Below are 19,094 nucleotides of genomic sequence, written 5' to 3'. Positions count from 1 at the left end.
AAATAATAATCACCACACCTGTTTAAAATTGATTTAGTTATATATATATATATATATATATATATATATATGTATATATATATATATATATATATATATATATATATATATATATATATATATATTTTTTTTTTTTTTTTGAATGCGGCAAAACTGCCTTCCAACTTGGCAGACTTGATTTTTTTTTTCTCCCACTAATACAGTAGTGAAATGAAGTTGAAAATATTTTATAACTTCTTATTTCAACATGAGTTTATTAAATTATTGAAAATAATTTTTCCTTAACAAGTTTAGCAAACTGAGTGATATTTTTCGATTTCAAGTATGATTTTTGTTATACAGAAATTAAGAAAACATCTGCATTCATTCCAGTAAAACTTCACAGACTTCACAAAATTCGAGATTTTTATGGCCTTTTCCTGACCAATATTCTGGATTTGTGATAGTGATGACGACCTGGATTTTTGTAAGATGAAAAGTTTAGAATGTCCATTGGAATTTAAATAATGAAAGTTTTATCCAATGTTTAAAATAAGTTTTAATAAGATATTGTTTACAAAAGGATTACAACATCATTTGTATTTTTAACATCTAAATATCTTCTGGATATTTATCCACTGAAATATAAAAAGCTTTGATTGTCCTTTGCAACCTTTGAACTTTTATGAGATCATCACATAATACACCTAAATTAGCAGACAAAATACTTCTTTCTGGCTTAGGAAAACCTTAAAGAAATGCAGAAAGGAGATTAAATTATAAAATTGGATCATGTATCACACATACAAAGGATTACAAATAATGTCATGCTTTGAGAGAAGTGAGGGTAAGAGTGAGTGTAACATCATTTATAAAATACCATATGCTTAATGAGATGCCCAGTGGCTCAGTGGTAGCGCTTTCACGCTGCAGGTCCGGGTTCTAATCCCGAGTTGGGCACTGTCGACTCAGCCTTTTATCCCTTCAGTGGGGCAATAAAATGAGTACCAAGTGAAGTGTGCTGGGAACTTAACCCTGGGGGTTCCACATTCGGCTGACCACCTAACCAGAACATCTGCCTAGTAGGCCTTGGCCCTCATGGGCTGTCATGTCACTGGGTTGGGTTTTTATATGCTTAATGAAAACATGTGTGACATGCAAGGCCTGATTTAGAAATTTTGGAACTGTAAGCACAACAAAGCTGTGGGGACCCTTGACTTGCAGAACCAAAGATTGTGCTCACTGCTTAATTGCACAACTTTTTGTCATTGCAGAGGTTCCCATCCCCAAAGAAAAATGGTGTACTATCCAAACAAACTGACCCCCCCCCCCCACAAAAAAAAAAAAAAAAAAAAAAAAAACAAACAAACAAACAAATCAGTGGTGTAATACATTTGCATGGCTACAGGCTGCAGTAAACCAAGGATATTAATATATATATGCATTATATTTTGATAATTTCACTGTAATTTATTTGAAATTTGAAACTTACACAAATAAACAATTATAAAAGATTCAAACATCTAGACACATTGTAAATTTGAAACTTACACAAATAAACAATTATAAAAGATTCAAACATCTAGACACATTGTAAATGATTAGAAAAAAAATGAATGCCTTATTTAAGCAGTAATAGTGAGCTTCATACTAACATGGAGTGACATCTGAGTGGCCTCATTCTATGCAAGATGTCACTCCAGATAGTTTTCTCACTCCATGGGAGGGAGTTAGTTTGCCGCTGAACTTATAAACCTTGTTAAAACAGAGCCATCAATAACAATTTAATTTTTAAACTTACACTAGAATAAAAAATATTCAGAAAATTTTATAGTGCAAAACAAATGAAAACATTCATTATGAAAACAAAATGTTATCTTTTGCTCCCCTTCCCCCCCAAAGCTAGGAGGCCCTAAAGCCTGTGCTTAACCGGCTTACACTTAAATCAGGCCCTGAAGACATGTGACAATGGGAGGAGTAAGGCGAGACGTGACACTTTGGAGATAAAAAATGTGACATCATTTATAAATAGCCTCAAAACAACAAAAATATCATTTTTTAATACTACAAAAGTTTCTATTGAAGATCTTAGTCACACTTTTCTGGTTAGAAGCAATTGAATTTCTAAGTTCACTTCAAAGTTTTTAGCTCACTCCTTTTTTCTACTAGCACAATTGAGACAGTGAGAAGCAAAGGGACGTAAGTGCCAAAATTAAAAATTCAGAGATAATCAGTACAAACAGTAGGAGAACAACTCTTCTGTTTTAGGGCAAAAGGCGGGTACTAGTAGCATTGATGGATGCTGCTTACAGTATGATTTACTTGATGATTAAATATAGTATGATTTAGAAAAAAAATCAATGAAAGCGTACTTAAGATCTGAAGTTTAAACACGTTTAACTCGAAACCTTAAAAATCCACTTACAACCCTTTGCTTCTCACTGCTTCAAATAACATTTTCCTGCACAATGTTGCATTGATTTAAGCAAGTTGTTATAAATTCTGGATTGTAATATACTGTTTGAAACCTGAACAACAGCAACAAAAAATAGAAATCCTTATTTATTATTTGACAAATTAAGCTTATGTTTGTCATCAATTCTGAACAATACTTTTGAGTAAGAACGGACAAAAAATCAATTATGGTCATATGTGCCCATAACTGAAATACACTGGCATCAAAAAGTTAAGGTACAAGCGTTTTTTCGCATCTAATTTGCAAATGAAATAATGTAGAAACAAAATATTAGGAGGATATGTGCAATATATGGTTTTTTATTGAATGTGTCGCAGAAATTTGTATAAGTGTATTGCAAAAACGATTTATAACAAAAAAAGCAATCTTTGTAGAAAAAAGACCATTCTTAAAGAAAACAGAACATCACAATGTAATGTAGCAAATTGTCATATAAACAATACAAAAATGGGTTCTAATAAGTAATTCATTGGTGGAATAGATTTTGCATGCTGTTTATTAAGTTGTCGGACACTGGAATAGGAAGCAAAGACCAGACACAAAGTGAGCCTTGTTCCAGCTCATGTAATGACCTTGGAGGAGGATTTAAAGCATCAACCTGTCTGCCAAGATAATCTCAAAGATGTTCAATCGGATTCAGGTCTGGAGATCGAGCTGGCCATTCCAATCGTCCTTAACCGTGATCCTCCAGATACTCCTCAACAATCCTAGCTTGGTGAGGTCGTGCATTACCATCCATCAGAATGAAGTCATTACCAATAGCACCAGCATAATGGCTGACATATGGATCAAGGATCTCATCCCGATATCTAAGACCCGTCAGAATTCTTCCATGGAACACATGCAGATCAGCGTGACCACCGAGTGAGATCCCTGCCAAAACCATGATTCCCCCCCCGCTATAACTGCGGTCTTTCAACAGTGTTAGATTGATGGTATCTATTGCGCTGTTCCCTCTAGATCAGTAGACGCCCTGAATCACTCTGCAATTTAAATCTGGACTCATCTGTGAACAGTACAGAGGCCCATTGCTGCTGGGTCCAGGAAACATGTTCTCTTGCCCAGCACAAGCGGATACTTTGCTGTGGTCCGTTGAGGGGAACACACACGAGTAGTCGTCTTGCATAGAGACCTGCATTGTGAAGACGATTTTGCACCGTAGTAGCAGAGATTCTTCTTCCTGATGCTAAAAAGTGGTCTGCAATGAACTGTGACACAATGGTGGTTCTTCTCCTTCGGGCAAAGAGAACTAGAAAACGATCTTCTGCAGATGTTGTAGCTCGTGGTCGGCCTGGAACAGTCTTCTGGACACAGAATCTTCAGATTGGTATCGATCCTAAAGTCGCTGAACAACACTACGAGACACACTGACACGTCTAGCCAGCCTGTGACTAGTCAGCCTGTGACAATCCCATTTCCATCCAATTGCCCTCCACCTTAACGAATCGGATAAACGACGTTTCTGAGACATTTTCTAAACTCTATTGACTATTGTCACCGAAACTGCCAACAACAGTTGAAAATCAACACAACTTACACAAATGTACAAAAGCTTGATACAGTGAAACCTCCCTTAACGGACACTCCCGAATAACGGACACCTCTAATTAACGGACATTTTTGCAAGTCCCAGTCCCTCAATATAGGTCATTCCATGTAATTCACTCTGAATAACGGACACTCCGAATAACGGACAGTTATTTCACAAAAAATTTCCCTTGCGATCGTAGCACTTCCGTTTTTTTTTTCTTTTCACAGAATATTTTAGTAACTGCTTGCCTTACAAAGCTTTTCATCCTCCACAACTAATATCCCCCCCCACCGTCATTTCCTTATCACTGTTTCTTGGAATTTAAAGGGTGGTAATGGGCAGAAGCAGCGATTGGGGCTTAAAAGTTGGGGGCAGAAAAAAAAAAGAACTAAAAGACATGGTACTTTTTGCGAGCAGCAAAAAATGAAAAAGAAATGAAAAGTCATAATTTTGTTACGGCTAGTTTTGAGAGTATTGAAGCAGCTAAGTGAAAACTGATGTCAGTCTAACAATTAACGTATGTTTTTCTTAAGATTTTAATTTTGTACACAATAACTATTCAAAAATTAAGATAAAAAAGGGGGAACTGGGTGCTTTTTCTAACTGGGGCTCTCGGGAGATGCTATTGAGCAGACTGACGCCGGTAGTAGTCGGCTTTATGGTGCCGTGGTTTCGTTGTGTTGTTTAATTTTTAGACATGAAAAAGATTTGCCCATATTCAAGGTCATATTGCCAACTGTCAATAATGCAATAGTGATACTCGAGATAAAATAAATAAATTAACCATAAAAAGTAGAGAATTTTCGGAAGCACTGAAATACAGTAAAGAATTGAAAAAAATTTTCCTGAGCAAAGGGGACACTGAAGGACTTGCTAAGGTAAATAATTTAAATATTTATATTGAGAAACAGGTTTGTAATGCAAAAAAGATATGTCAAACTGTTTTAACTGATTACTTTAATTGATTAATTGCTTTTTAAGACAAGTGTGTGCTGTCAGTATACCTTTATTAAGAAAAAACAGATTAATTACTCTTGACGTAAAATGTAGTAAACCTTTCACAATTGTTTCGATTGTGTTCTACAAAGGGAACAACAGCCCATTTTGAAAAAGGTAAATTAAGTACTTCCTCCTAATAGCGGACACCTCCCAATAATGGACAAAACTTCTGGTCCCTTAACTGTCCGCTATTCAGAGGTTTCACTGTATTTGTATATTTTTTTCTCACTCGTAAAAATATGCACTTTTCCATAAAATAAAAGTAGTAGCAACCTTTTTTTTTCATAAATTGTTTTCAAGTTCGATATTAGCATTCATGCAAACTACGCATTTTATTGTTACTGCCATTTTTTTTATGGTGAACTCCAAAAAACTTATTGTATCTTAACTTTCTGAAGCCAGTGTACTTCCACTTGAATAGTTATGTGCTCATTAGCTTGAAAGGGTCTTAAGTATCTTAATGGCAAAAATATACGTTTATGATGTAAAAAAGCTAAGGAATGGGTATGTACCAATATAACTGAGGTCTGATTTAAAAAATAAATAAATAAATAAATAAAATAAATAAAAATTTATGCTTGGAAAAAATGTATTGGGGGTGGGGTGTTCTTGAAAGATGCTATTTTGAGAATCCACTAATAATGTTCTTAAATATTGATTATAAACTAGATATTGGCAATACACAGCAAACCTGCCCAAAACTGGCTGAGTGCCTGTAACAACTCATTTACCCTATATTTCAACATTTCTATTTTTTATCATTATTATTGTTTCAAACAAAGCTATGTTTATAAATCTCCAATTAATGTGCTGAGAAATTCTTTTTAACCTCAAAAGCAATAGCCAATTTTTTATTCTCTCCGGCCCTTTTTTCCCCCGCCACATCTCGTGTAGTGGAAAATGTTTGAGTTTGTCAATAAAGATAGAACTTACTTCAGTATTTTCCAAAAAGTTACCAGTCTCTGATATTAATATTAAAAAAAGAAGTGGTAAAATTAATAACAATAACGCACAATTTTCAGTTAGGGATTATTCACAAATGATATCATGCTTCAAGAGGGGAAGAGGGGGTTCGTGAAATTGTTAGTTTGTGGAACAATGTATGACATCACACATTTTAATTAAAAAAAATGTTTAGTTAACCATATGAGGCAGTGAAAAGAAAAGGGATGTAATTGGACATTTTCAAGTTTCAAGTAAAACATGCATAAGGATAAGGTTCATTGTTGGTTTTCATTGAAAATTTTTTTCTAATTCATGCTGTATAGCAGCAACTACTGGGTCTACTAGAACCATCTCTAGCCCCAAGACAGAGGAGAGGTTCACCTACCATGTGCATTGGTAATCTCCAAATTCTTAATTTTACCACTTACACCCCTTTGCTTTGCTGCCTCATATGTTTTTGAAGTATAATGTGACGTCAGGTAAGGTGAAGTGTGACTTTGAGACGAAGGGGAGGGAGGGTCAAATATCTTGAAAAAAAGTGTGATATTATTTATTGGACAGCCTCCTTAATTAAACTACTCTTTTTAAAGACCAAATATTTCTTAAATTTTCTTAACTGCATTTTTTTTGGTTAAAAAGCTCTGTTAAGTAGGTCAAAACATTCAAAATTAATGAAAAAGTAAGACAAATAAAATATTAATCTATTTAGACGAATGAGACACAAAACATATAAGGTTCGTTCAAATAAACCCGGTCAGTGCGTCTAACTTCACATTAGACATTAGAGGGCACCACTTAACCGCGTGTATGGAGACACCATCTATTGGTAGAGAGACTGACGCATGCGCAACGTTGGATGTTCCACAACGATTGTGGTTTCACGCTGAAGAGAAGGAGGTTACACAAGTTATCGTTCACTACAAAACATGTTCGTTTTTGACCACAAAGACCCACTCGGGGGGAGGGGGCCACTGCTTGTCGAGTTCCTGGAATGGTGAACCTGAAACACTTGTCTGCTGTAATTTACAAATTTGTGCTTTTTCTAACATTGTTTGTCTTACTTCACCATCAATGCCCAGCGTTATTAAGCCACTTCACAGAACCTTAGACGAGCCATTAAGTCAAAACGGCCAGGAATGTTGCCCAATGACACCCACACACGGGAAAATAAGGTGAAGACAACATTGCAGCAGGTGGAAAATGCTGGGAATGCTTGTATAGTCCAAACCTTTCACTGTGTGAATTTCATGTTTTTGGACCTCTAAAACAAGCTTTTGGGGGACATCAATTCACAAAGAACAACAAAGCATGTGACTGGGTCCAGATCTGGTTTTGATAGCAGCCTACTAGCTTCTTTAAAGAGGGAGTTGATCGACTAGTGTCGCAATGGGATAAATGTGCCTACAGTTTTGGCGACTAATTTTGAGTTAATAAAATATTTACCATTACTTTACAGTAGTAACTGGGTTTCTTTTCAACAGCGGCATAGAGTAGGTTTCTGCCGCCCGGGGCAGGCACCAAATTAGCCACCCCTCTTACATTGTCCTGCTATATGCCTCCCCTCCCCCCCAAAAAAAATAGAACGACATGCTTAATATTTTGCAGAACGGAAACAAGATTTAATTATCTAAAACATGTTTTACATTTTAATATAATCTTACTGTGACAAAAAATACTGTTGATCGAAAAAATCTAATAAATATTTTTCAAAAATTATTGCATTATGAGCGATAATATTTTTAACTCCCGACACACAATGGAAGGGGGTTATAAGTTTGACGTATCTGTGTATCTGTGTGTCTGTCTGTTGCACTCTAGCGCCTATAAACGGATGGACCGATTTTGAAAAAAAAAAAAAAAAAATTCGAAAGGAGAGTTGATCGAGAGTGTTCTTAGTTTAGGTTGCATCTTTGGATGACATTAGTTAACGAAGATATTAATTAAAAACCTCTAAAAAAATTTCGCGATTTTTGAAGTGAAAACAGTTAAAAATTTTAAAATTTAGTACCAAAATAAAGAAAAAAAAATTCCACGTCTGATAGAATGTGTTTGGAACTTCCATGTTTCATAGAATTCGAATTATAACGTTTTTTCAAAGCAGATTTCAATAACGGCTAAGCCTTACTCACGCGATTGATAACGAATAGGGTTGTTTCCTTCAGTCAAAAATAGTACTTTTAGTCACTGAAATTGATAGAATAAGCAAAGAAAATAACATGGATCCAAAAAATTCTTTTATTTTCCCAACAGTTATTCTTTAATTAATTTTTTAAAATGTCTGATTTTTCAAACAAGGCGTGGACTTGATGACGTCACAAATGATGCACTTTGCCGCATTTTTGTACCCCGTTTCCACGTTATGATAATCATGAAATGAATTAAAATTGCACTCTATGCTTGCTATCAACCACATCGTTGCCAATACACGTGAGTAAAGATGCGAATTAAATATTTTGCTCTGTGAATGGCAACACAGAATGGTATTTCATCATTTGTGATGTCATCGGCAAGAAATGTAAATAATGAAAGTGCACCGATTTAAGTAATTTTTTCAAAATATTAAACTTAGTCAAATTATTTAAAAAAATGGTTAGATCCCACGTATTTAAACATGTTCGTTCAGAAAAAAATACTTTTAAAATTTTGGAAACGACCCCATTCATTGTTGGCCGACAAGGAAAGTAAAAGCAATGATTTAAAATTTTTATCTTTTGCCAGTTTCTATTTAATTGCAAATAAAGTACTAGACATTGATTTTTGATAATCTAAGGCTTTTAAAAGGAGTTTCAATTTTCCTTTTTGATTCTACAGTAGCGACTCAGTCGGGGTTTTTCAAAAATTTTAATTATCCCTAGATAAAAGCATTTAAGACATGATCTAAAACTGTGTATACTGGTAGTATTTCTTAAACCTTTCATTGAAAAGAAGAAGGGGGGAAAAATTAACTCATCAATTTTTTTTTAATACTTGAAACGATTTTTTCTTCTTAACTTAAAACTTTAATATTCTACTTTTCATCAACGGAAATTCTTTATCAACACTATCAATATAGATTGCATCAGTCGTTTCTGTAAAATGTTGTATAAAATGTCGTTTTTTAAAATGACCCCCTGAATCCAAATATGACGCCCCGGATCTGCGTACCCACAGATCCAGCACTGGGGGGGGGGGGGGGCACGGCCTTAAGGGGCCCGAGGGCCCAAGAAACTTAAAAAAAAGGAAAAAACTAGCACTAAGACTTATTAACATTGCAAATATACACTGCTGGCCTCTGGGGAGAGACCCTGCAGATTTAGTTGCGGGGGGGGGGGGGGGGGGGTCAAAATTTATAGGTCCGGACCTGCAAATATGACCACTATTTCCCCCGATTACCCACCCACGTTTTGGAATTCTGGAGATCAACCTTCTCCCAATTTTTTCTAAGCCAATATTTTTATTTGGAGTGGGAGGGAACATTATATTAATTAACATTCTTCTGGGGTACTAGAGAAAAGAAAAGTTTAAAAAGATGAGCATTTGTAGCAAGGAGGGAACCTCAGGGTGGTACTCCCCCTAAAATATTTAAAAAATCATCAAAGCGAACTGTTTTTTCTTTTTTTCTACAGTTTGTCTTCGATTGTACTTTTCAATGTAAAATTCAAGTATCAGCTTCACTTCTATGAGCCCCATGTTCGAAAAAAGTTCAGATTGAAAAAAAAAAAAGAAAGAAACTAAAAATATAAATAAATAAATAACTAAAATGAAATAAATATAAATTTAAAAAAATAATAAATCTTGAAGCACCCTATGTTGCATGTAAGTCGCATCACAGATCTTCAGTCACAAACCTTCCCGGATAATGTATATTTTTTGAAGTTACGATCCCACTGAAAATTACGAATAAAATTAATTGTGCCTATAATTTAGCATTAATATCTTCTTTATATAAATAAAACACAAAATCCAAATGTATATGTACGGAGTAAATTCAGAAACTACCGGGCCGATTTCGTCAAAATTTTTAGTTTATCTAGGTTAGTGCTGGGAAAGTTTATAGATATTTTTGAAAACATTTCGATGAATAGTTCTTTTTTTATTCGAAATTTATGTTTTGGACCCAAAAATGGATCTTTCTACCAGGGCCGGACTAGGTCCCCTAATAGGGTGCCAACCTTGACTCTCAAAGCCCTCCCCCCCCCCAAAAAAAACACAAAAGCGCACAGGTTCAAAGGGATATGTTAGCATAAAATATTATTTTATTTTATTTAGTTTTTATTCTCGGTCCACAGCCGATAATTTAAAGAAAATAATTTAAAGTTAAGTGTACCTACTTTAAGCCCAGTCTGGTAAAAGTAGAACCTGTCAACTAGTTGGTGCTAACACTTCAATCGACGATTCCCCCACGCCATAATTAATGGCGACTGTTTACTGAAACCATCGGAGATTGCATGTCTCGATGTGTCGATTCAGAAAAGTTGAGTTGTCACCTGATCGACTCGAATTAATTCCACTTGTTGACCGCACGTGCTATGGAGAGGAGTACGAATATTCGCGGTAGTGGAATATGCAAATGAGTGATGGTCGAAGTAGAAGTTAGTGTAGGTGACGTCATCGAGGCATGGAATCTCATTGGTTGATAAAACATATATATTGTGGCGAGTGGCAGCAAGCGATCACGCTCGTTTTTCTTCTTTCAACGATCCCCAGTGGTTGGTTCTGACGGTGAAGCCTAGTCCGGCTCACGTGTGGGGGGTTTTTCCCCGCGATGCTAGCGGGGGTTTTTGTGGTATGTGATGTTTAATCTTCCAAGTCCTGGAATTAGTGAGTCCAGGTGAAGAACCTGTTGTGTTGTGTCCGGCAAATTAAAATGTCGGGGATGTGAGTTCCACGTGTCTACCTGTGATGTTTACCGATCTACGTATTGTGTAATGTTGCCTGTTCAGTCCGGACATTCCTGAAGTGTGATTCGGCGGACCTTTTGTGCGTTTTCTACCTGATCCTTCGGAGTGGCAAGTGACTGCATCGACATCTTGGTGACATTTTTCTTTATATTCTGGAACCACTTCTGTTATGATATTTTGGGGGTGTATTTTATGGGGATGTTATTCTAGTCATATTTAATAAATGTATTTTTCTGAAACATGTTTTTTGCTTGTCTCCAACTTGACATTACACGGCCAGTTAATGTTGGCTTAGTTTAAATATCTTAACTTCTGGATTTTAAACTTAACTTTAATTTATGCCAACAAAGTGGTAGCAGAGCTCGGTCGAATGTCATTTTGGTTGGAGACAAATTTGCAAAAGTTTTCAGAATAATGGAAAGGGACTATCGAAACATTAAGAAACTTAACTCCTGCAATTGGGCAACATGGTCGAAAAATATGAAAATGGTACTGATAGAAAGAGATTTATGGGAATTAACCCAAACAAAATTAGAAGAAGGTATTTCGGCAGAAATAAAGAAACGGAGGGGCCAAGCAGTGGCGATTATTTACCTCAACATAGAGGATGAGTTAAAACAACTAATAGATGATTTAGACGATCCATATGCTGTATGGACGTCATTGAAATTGAATTTTGAACCTCCGTCTTTAGCCCGTGTTGCCGGATTGTGGGAGGAGTTTTTTTCTAGCAGAATTAATGAAAAAGAAACTATTGGAATGTTCGCGGCTCGATTGAGGTGTTTGCTCCGACAGTTGGAGGAGAATGGCTATAAAATGGATGAGAAATTAAAGGGATTTCAACTAATACGTAGTTTAGATCAAAATTTTAGGGGAATAGTACAAAATATTTATAGATGGGATGAAAGTAAATTTAACTTTTCAAATGTTTTGGATGAACTTTTAGCAGAAGAGGGGAGATTAAAATTTTTAGGAAATGAAAATTTTGGAAATAGTAGTTCAAGTGTTAATGCTTTTTCAGTTCAGAATAAACACCAGACTGGGCGGAAAGTTGAAAATGTAAATAAATTTGAAACGAGAGTTTGCTTCACATGTGGGAAAAAGGGGCATATTTCGGCTCGGTGTTGGAGCAGAAAACCAACGAATCAAAATAAAGGTAATCGTAATTTTGTCAAACAAAGTAATCCCCCTAAGGCTGGAATGTTTTGCACCATCAGTAAAATATCAGGAGTGCAGGCCAACAACACAAATTTGAAGGAGGAAATACCAGTATTTTTACTGGATACAGGTGCCACGGCACATTTCTGTAAAGATAGGGACTTGTTTTGTGAATTGAGGCCTGTTAAAAATACAAAAATGGAAGTAGCTGTGGGCAATGTAAATAGTCAAGTCGAGGGGGTAGGAAAAATTGTTTTCGAAATTAAAACAGATGGTAAGCTAGTAACCATCACATTGAATGAGGTCTATTATGCTCCAACACTTAGACGAAATTTGCTTTCCGGATCCAGGATAGACAGTCTTGGTTTTTCATTAAGGTGGTATCCTGGTAAAATATGTATTTTTAATAATGATGGTATCAAACTTTTTTCTGCATTTTTAATTGATAAATTGTATTTTGTAAAACCCACTTCATTTTTAAGTAATCAAAGTAGTGACTCACCAGCAAATGTAAATGTAACCGAGGTCAAAGGATTAGACCTGGAGTTGTGGCATGAACGGTTTTGCCATATTAATTATGACAGTATCTTGGAAACTGAAAAGAAGAACTGTGTCAAAGGACTTAATATAAAAAGTAGAAACCGGCCAGATTGTGAGCCTTGTATTATTGCAAAGAAAAGAAGGTGTTCATTTAAGCCCACTCCAGGGATAAGGTCTAAAAGACAACTTGAGCTTCTTTTCATGGATCTAGCAGGGCCATTTCCGGTGGAGTCACTAGGGGGGAAAAGATATATTTTTTCCATAATTGATGATTTCTCAAGGAAGTCCACTATTTACTTTCTAAAGTCAAAAGATGAAGCTTTTGGATATTTCCTTAGATACCAGAGGCATGTAGAGAGAGCCCTCAACAAGAAAATTTTGGCCATAAGGTCTGATAATGGGAGGGAATTCACAAATTCTAATTTTGAGACCCACTTAATTAAAGAAGGCATCAGCATAGAAAGAACCAACCCTTATACTCCCGAACAGAACGGGGTAGTAGAAAGATACAATTTGACATTAATGAATGGGGTTAGGGCAATGCTGAAAGACTCTGGACTAAGGGAAGAATTTTGGGCGGAAGCCGCCTTATGCTTTAATTATGTTAGGAATAGAACAGTCCTAAAAGAAAGGGGGAAAACCCCATTTGAGCTGTTCTGGGGAAACAGGCCTTCAGTAAGGCATTTCCGGAGGTTTGGATGTATTGCCTACAGAGGCATGCAAAAACAAAACCTAAAGAAATTTGACTCGAGAAGTAAGAAAGGCATAATGGTGGGCTACGCAACCCAAGCAAAAGGGTACAGAATTTGGGACCCAGAGCTAAAGAAAATTTTTGAAACTATTAATGTGGTCTTCAGGGAAAATTTAATTTGGGGGAAATCAAACTTGAATGGGAATGTAGACAATGATGATGATTATTCTTTTATTAAACCTATTAGTGAAGTTCTCTTAGATAAAGAGATAGATGAAAGAAAGGCTCCCACCCCTTGTGAGGAAATTGAATGGGTGAGGGATGCAGTAAAAAGAAAGAAAGGGGACCGTACTGATATCTATTACTATGAAAAGGGAAATAAAACCAGGTTAAGGTCACCCAATGATGTAGAAAAATATTGTAAGAAGAATAACATTGTTTACAATCCTGAACTATTTGATTTCAAAAGTAAAAATGTACCTGATAATCCTTTGTTTGATATTTTTAATTCTCCTAAGGAACAAATGGAACCCGAGCCAGAGGCAAATTTGTCAGAAGTGCTAATTCCACAAAACTATAATCAATGCTTGAAAACCCCAGAAGTAAAACATTGGCAAGAAGCCATGTCAGAAGAAATGAAAGTGATTCAAGAAAGGGGGGTGTGGCAGTTAGTTCCCCAGCCAGTTGGTAAACCAGTACTTGGTAATAAGTGGGTCTATGACTTGAAGAGGAATGCTAAAGGGGAAATTGCCAGATTTAAAAGCAGATTGGTTGCGATGGGAAACAGGCAGGTGGCAGGTGAATCGTATTCTCAGGTTTTCTCCCCAGTTATCAATTTCTCCCTGATAAGAATGTTTTTCTCAATTCTGGTGATATTCCTGGGTTGGAGCCATTTTCAATTAGACGTAAAAAACGCATATCTTTATGCTGATTTGCATGAAGAAATCTATATGCGACAACCACAGGGTTTTGTAATCCCGGGAAAAGAAGACTGGGTATGCCGTCTAAAGAAATCGCTATATGGTCTCCATCAATCGGGGAGAAATTGGTACCTGGAAATTGATAGGGTTCTCCAAGGTCTAAATTTTTTGAAATTTAAATGTAGTAACTGTGTCTATACAAGAAACAGAAATGTGTTTTTATTGATGTATGTAGATGATATAATAATTTTTGGAAAAAATGAAATCATAATTCAGGAAACAATTCAGGATTTATCAAAACATTACGATATTAAAGAATTAGGGAGAACTAAAAAATTATTGGGGGTAGAATTTGAAGAAATAAATGGGGGAATTTTTATACACCAAAATTCTTATATTAAGACAGTTTGTGCAAATTTTGAAAAGTATCAATACCCATACTCGACCCTCCCAATAGCGAAAGGTACAATTTTGTCTTTAGGTGATTGTCCAAAAACGGACCAAGAAATAAAAGAAATGGAGAAAGTACCTTATCGCAATTTATTGGGATGTTTGTCCTATATAGCAGGGAAAACTAGACCGGATATTGCCTATACAGTTAATTTATTATCTCAATTTCAAGCAAATCCGGGTAAAAGACATTGGCAGTGTTTATTAAGACTTTTAGGTTATTTAAAATATACAAATTATTATAAATTAAGTCTATCTGCAATAAATGAAATTAAAATCAATGGTTTTTCTGACTCAGACTATGCTGCAAATAGGGACGATAGGATTTCGATGGGGGGAATTATTATTTACATTGATAAAGTACCTATTATCTGGCGAACATTTAAACAAAAGTGTGTTTCATTGTCCACCATGGAAGCTGAGTATATATCTTTGACAGAAGCAGCAAAAGAGGTGGTGTGGTTAAAAAGAATTTTAGAAGAAACATCACATTTTGAAATAGCTGGATATAAATTTAACGGGTCTGTAATTAATTGTGACAATATAGCTGCAATAGAATTTTCAAATTCCCCTATAGAAAATTCCAGAACAAAGCATATTGATGTCAGATATCATTTTTTGAGAAACTTAGTAGAGGAAAATACATTTGAATTAAAATATGTGAAAAGCGCAGAAAATCCTGCGGATACGTTTACCAAGCCTCTGACTCGGGGTACATTGAAAAAAATGTGCAAACTCATTTTTGGTAATTATGAAAATGTAAAAGTTTAATATTCAAATGTGTAAATTTTTCAATGTTTCTCAAAAGTGTTTAAAAATTTTTTTTAATTGTTGTTTGAAATATGTCAGTTTTCATGTCGTTTTGAAGTGTATCGTGCTGTGTAACCGAGAAGGGGGGAATTTGTTAGCATAAAATATTATTTTATTTTATTTAGTTTTTATTCTCGGTCCACAGCCGATAATTTAAAGAAAATAATTTAAAGTTAAGTGTACCTACTTTAAGCCCAGTCTGGTAAAAGTAGAACCTGTCAACTAGTTGGTGCTAACACTTCAATCGACGATTCCCCCACGCCATAATTAATGGCGACTGTTTACTGAAACCATCGGAGATTGCATGTCTCGATGTGTCGATTCAGAAAAGTTGAGTTGTCACCTGATCGACTCGAATTAATTCCACTTGTTGACCGCACGTGCTATGGAGAGGAGTACGAATATTCGCGGTAGTGGAATATGCAAATGAGTGATGGTCGAAGTAGAAGTTAGTGTAGGTGACGTCATCGAGGCATGGAATCTCATTGGTTGATAAAACATATATATTGTGGCGAGTGGCAGCAAGCGATCACGCTCGTTTTTCTTCTTTCAACGATCCCCAGTGGTTGGTTCTGACGGTGAAGCCTAGTCCGGCTCACGTGTGGGGGGTTTTTCCCCGCGATGCTAGCGGGGGTTTTTGTGGTATGTGATGTTTAATCTTCCAAGTCCTGGAATTAGTGAGTCCAGGTGAAGAACCTGTTGTGTTGTGTCCGGCAAATTAAAATGTCGGGGATGTGAGTTCCACGTGTCTACCTGTGATGTTTACCGATCTACGTATTGTGTAATGTTGCCTGTTCAGTCCGGACATTCCTGAAGTGTGATTCGGCGGACCTTTTGTGCGTTTTCTACCTGATCCTTCGGAGTGGCAAGTGACTGCATCGACATCTTGGTGACATTTTTCTTTATATTCTGGAACCACTTCTGTTATGATATTTTGGGGGTGTATTTTATGGGGATGTTATTCTAGTCATATTTAATAAATGTATTTTTCTGAAACATGTTTTTTGCTTGTCTCCAACTTGACATTACACGGCCAGTTAATGTTGGCTTAGTTTAAATATCTTAACTTCTGGATTTTAAACTTAACTTTAATTTATGCCAACAGGATAAATAAAAATATTTTAAAGTCGTACAGATTTGAGGGAGCAAAAAGAAACACGAGCACAGGTTTGAGGGGAGGGCACAAAAGAAAAGAAAACGAAGGCGCACACGTTCGATGGCACAAATGTAAAAAAAAAAAGAAAAAAAAGGTTCCAGGGTGAGGGGAGGGGGAAAAGGGCGCTCCGGGTTGAGAGTGAAAAAAAAGGGGGAGGGGGATGGAGGCGCTCAGGTTTAAGAGAGAGAGAAAAAAAGAGCTCAGGATCAAAGATGAAAAAAAAAAAAAACGAAGGCGCACGCGTTCGAAGGCACAAATAAAATGAAAAAAAAAAAAGAAGTTCAGAAAAAAAGGGCGCAAAAAAAAAAGGGAGGCGCATGAGGTTTTTTAGTCCTGTCAAGGGAAACACATGAAGGCGCAATCACTTTAGTTACGGCAGTGACTGCTTGCAGGGGCGGACTGGCACTTGGGTCGATGCCCCCTCAAATGTCCTCTGTGTGCCTTCGGTTTTTTTTTTTGGCTCCCTAAAACCTGTGCGAATTCATTTACTTTATTTATTTATTTTTGGCGTTTTTTTACTCCTCGTTTTTTTACTCCTTGAAACCTGTGCGCTTTCATTTATTTTTGCACCTTTAAAACCTTTGCGCCCTTGAACCTCAGTTCTTTCGTGGTTCCTTGGTAGTTAAGGTTGGCGCCCTCTTGGGGGACCCAGTCCGCCCCTGCCTGCCTGTCGATCTTTGTGATTTATAATCCTCTCCAACGAGATTGTCCTTTCTCTTCTCGTCTTTTTATGTCAGTGCCAGTGATAATGGTCCATATGCATGTCAGTATCCATTATTTCGTGCTCGTGCCTCAACGAGAAAAATTTCCTGAGACAAGTTAGAACTGAAAAGTAAAAAGAAACAAAAACATTTTGATGTTGATTTAGTGATGCATCCCTAGCAAAGCACCGTCTTAATAAAAAAAAAAGCCTTTTCGATGTTAATGTAGTGTTACAGAATTTGCCGCCCCTAGCAAAGTGCCGCCCGGGGCGAGTGCCCCCTTTGTCCTCCCTACGCTACGCCACTGCTTTTCAATGCCCCTTACACATTAACAAAACTATCTTTTCATACATAAGAGAGTGGATATCTTTTTTTTTTAAAAATTGTTATCAATATTTTTAGATTAAAAATAAAGAATTTAAAATATAAAGTAAAAAGTTATTTTACCTTCTTCCCATGAAATCAATTCTAATGCTGAAGCAAACAAGGAATTATTTGTCAAAATCTGAAATTTTAATTCCTTGTCAAGTTTATGCTCTAGAACAACTTGACGATAGAGACCTGTTTGTTTCGAAAATGGGGAAAATAAAAATATTAAGTAATTTAAAATGGAATGTGATTATCAAAAGTATATAATCAGTCACTTAAATTAAAAAGTTCTAGAACAAATGTATTAATAGAAATTTCTAATTTATAAAAACTAGATATATATATATATATATTTTTTTTTCTTTTTTAATTTCTCAGTGTAATGAATTACGTTGTATGTGCCTTAAAGATTCTCAGCAGTTTATAATACTGTTAGTAAAATGTTTAACTAATATATTCAAAAAATATGAAAGCAATACAACTACTAAACATTTTGTAAGATTGCAAACAAGAAAATCAGTTTTTATTCATTTGAAATGTGCACAAATGGTTTCAATTAAATTCTCTAAACTGTATATTCCGACAAATATCTGTAAATAATATCAGTGGAAACAAAAATCAATAATAAGATGCAAAAACCTTATCTGCACAAAATAAAAGCAAACGAAAAAAAAATCAATAAGATGCGAAAAGATTTATTGTTTGAAAAAATAAACAGCTAAATATATAAATAAAATTTAAAATAAATAAATACATAAATATAAAAAGAAAAGAAAAATAAAAACATATAAAGCAATAAAAATAATCAATTAACCAGCGTTATGAAGCACAAAAATTTACAATTTTTGTGCTTCATAACGTTTGTTGATTATTTTAATTTTCAGCACAAAGGTATTCATTCGTTACATAGAGTAATGGATCATATCAGGGCCGGATTTGAAAATGTGGAGGCCCCTAATCAGGTTTCGAAAAGATCATATTTTCGAAAATATCCAATACTTTGATTTTTATCGAAATATTTTGATATATATGTTTTTATCCGATATTTTCGACCCCTGAAAGTTAGGATATTTTGTAAAAAAATTATTATGGGGGCCCCTTTGTTGTGGAGGCCCTGGGGCAGTAGCCCTGCCTGCCCTCCCATAAATCCGGCCCTGGATCATATGACTTGCTATCTGCCAACAGAAACATGACATTGTTGCATATGAGATGCACTCGCGACATAAAGCAATGAATCAATGTGACTTGCTATCTACCAATAACACAGACAATGGAAAAATAAAATTTAAAATAAATAAATACATAAATATAAAAAAAAAAGAAAAATCAATAATTTTTGGTCTTCAGTCTGTTTCCTGAACAAAATACTTTTTTGATTTTAACATATTTAATCTGCAAAAGAACTTTTTAAATGATTAATAAAAACACTATTTCTGACTAATAACAGTTGTAAAATCCTTATAAGTCGGTTGCCACGGCATTCACCAGG

The 19,094-nt window shown here is 35.5% G+C and overlaps 1 protein-coding gene across 2 annotated transcripts in view; it reads right to left on the bottom strand.

Moving 5' to 3' along the window:
• Positions 1-462: 462 nt before the first annotated feature.
• LOC129225534 (F-box only protein 38-like) overlaps positions 463-19,094 on the bottom strand; it is a 71,664-nt gene continuing 53,032 nt past the window's right edge. The window contains exons 13-14 of one of the 2 annotated variants that reach the window (XM_054859970.1): positions 17,684-17,797; positions 463-728 (exon numbers count right to left, since the gene is read on the bottom strand). In XM_054859970.1, the coding sequence (XP_054715945.1) occupies positions 592-728; positions 17,684-17,797 (251 nt within the window). In that variant the 3' untranslated portion in view covers positions 463-591. The remainder of the gene's footprint in view (positions 729-17,683; positions 17,798-19,094) is intronic. The other variant, XM_054859971.1, reaches the window with a different exon arrangement.

This window comes from Uloborus diversus, chromosome 7 (genome assembly GCF_026930045.1).
Source record: "Uloborus diversus isolate 005 chromosome 7, Udiv.v.3.1, whole genome shotgun sequence".
NCBI classification, from domain to species: domain Eukaryota; kingdom Metazoa; phylum Arthropoda; class Arachnida; order Araneae; family Uloboridae; genus Uloborus; species Uloborus diversus.
Note: the sequence above shows the minus strand (reverse complement) of the source record. Positions and strands in the feature narration are given on the sequence as shown.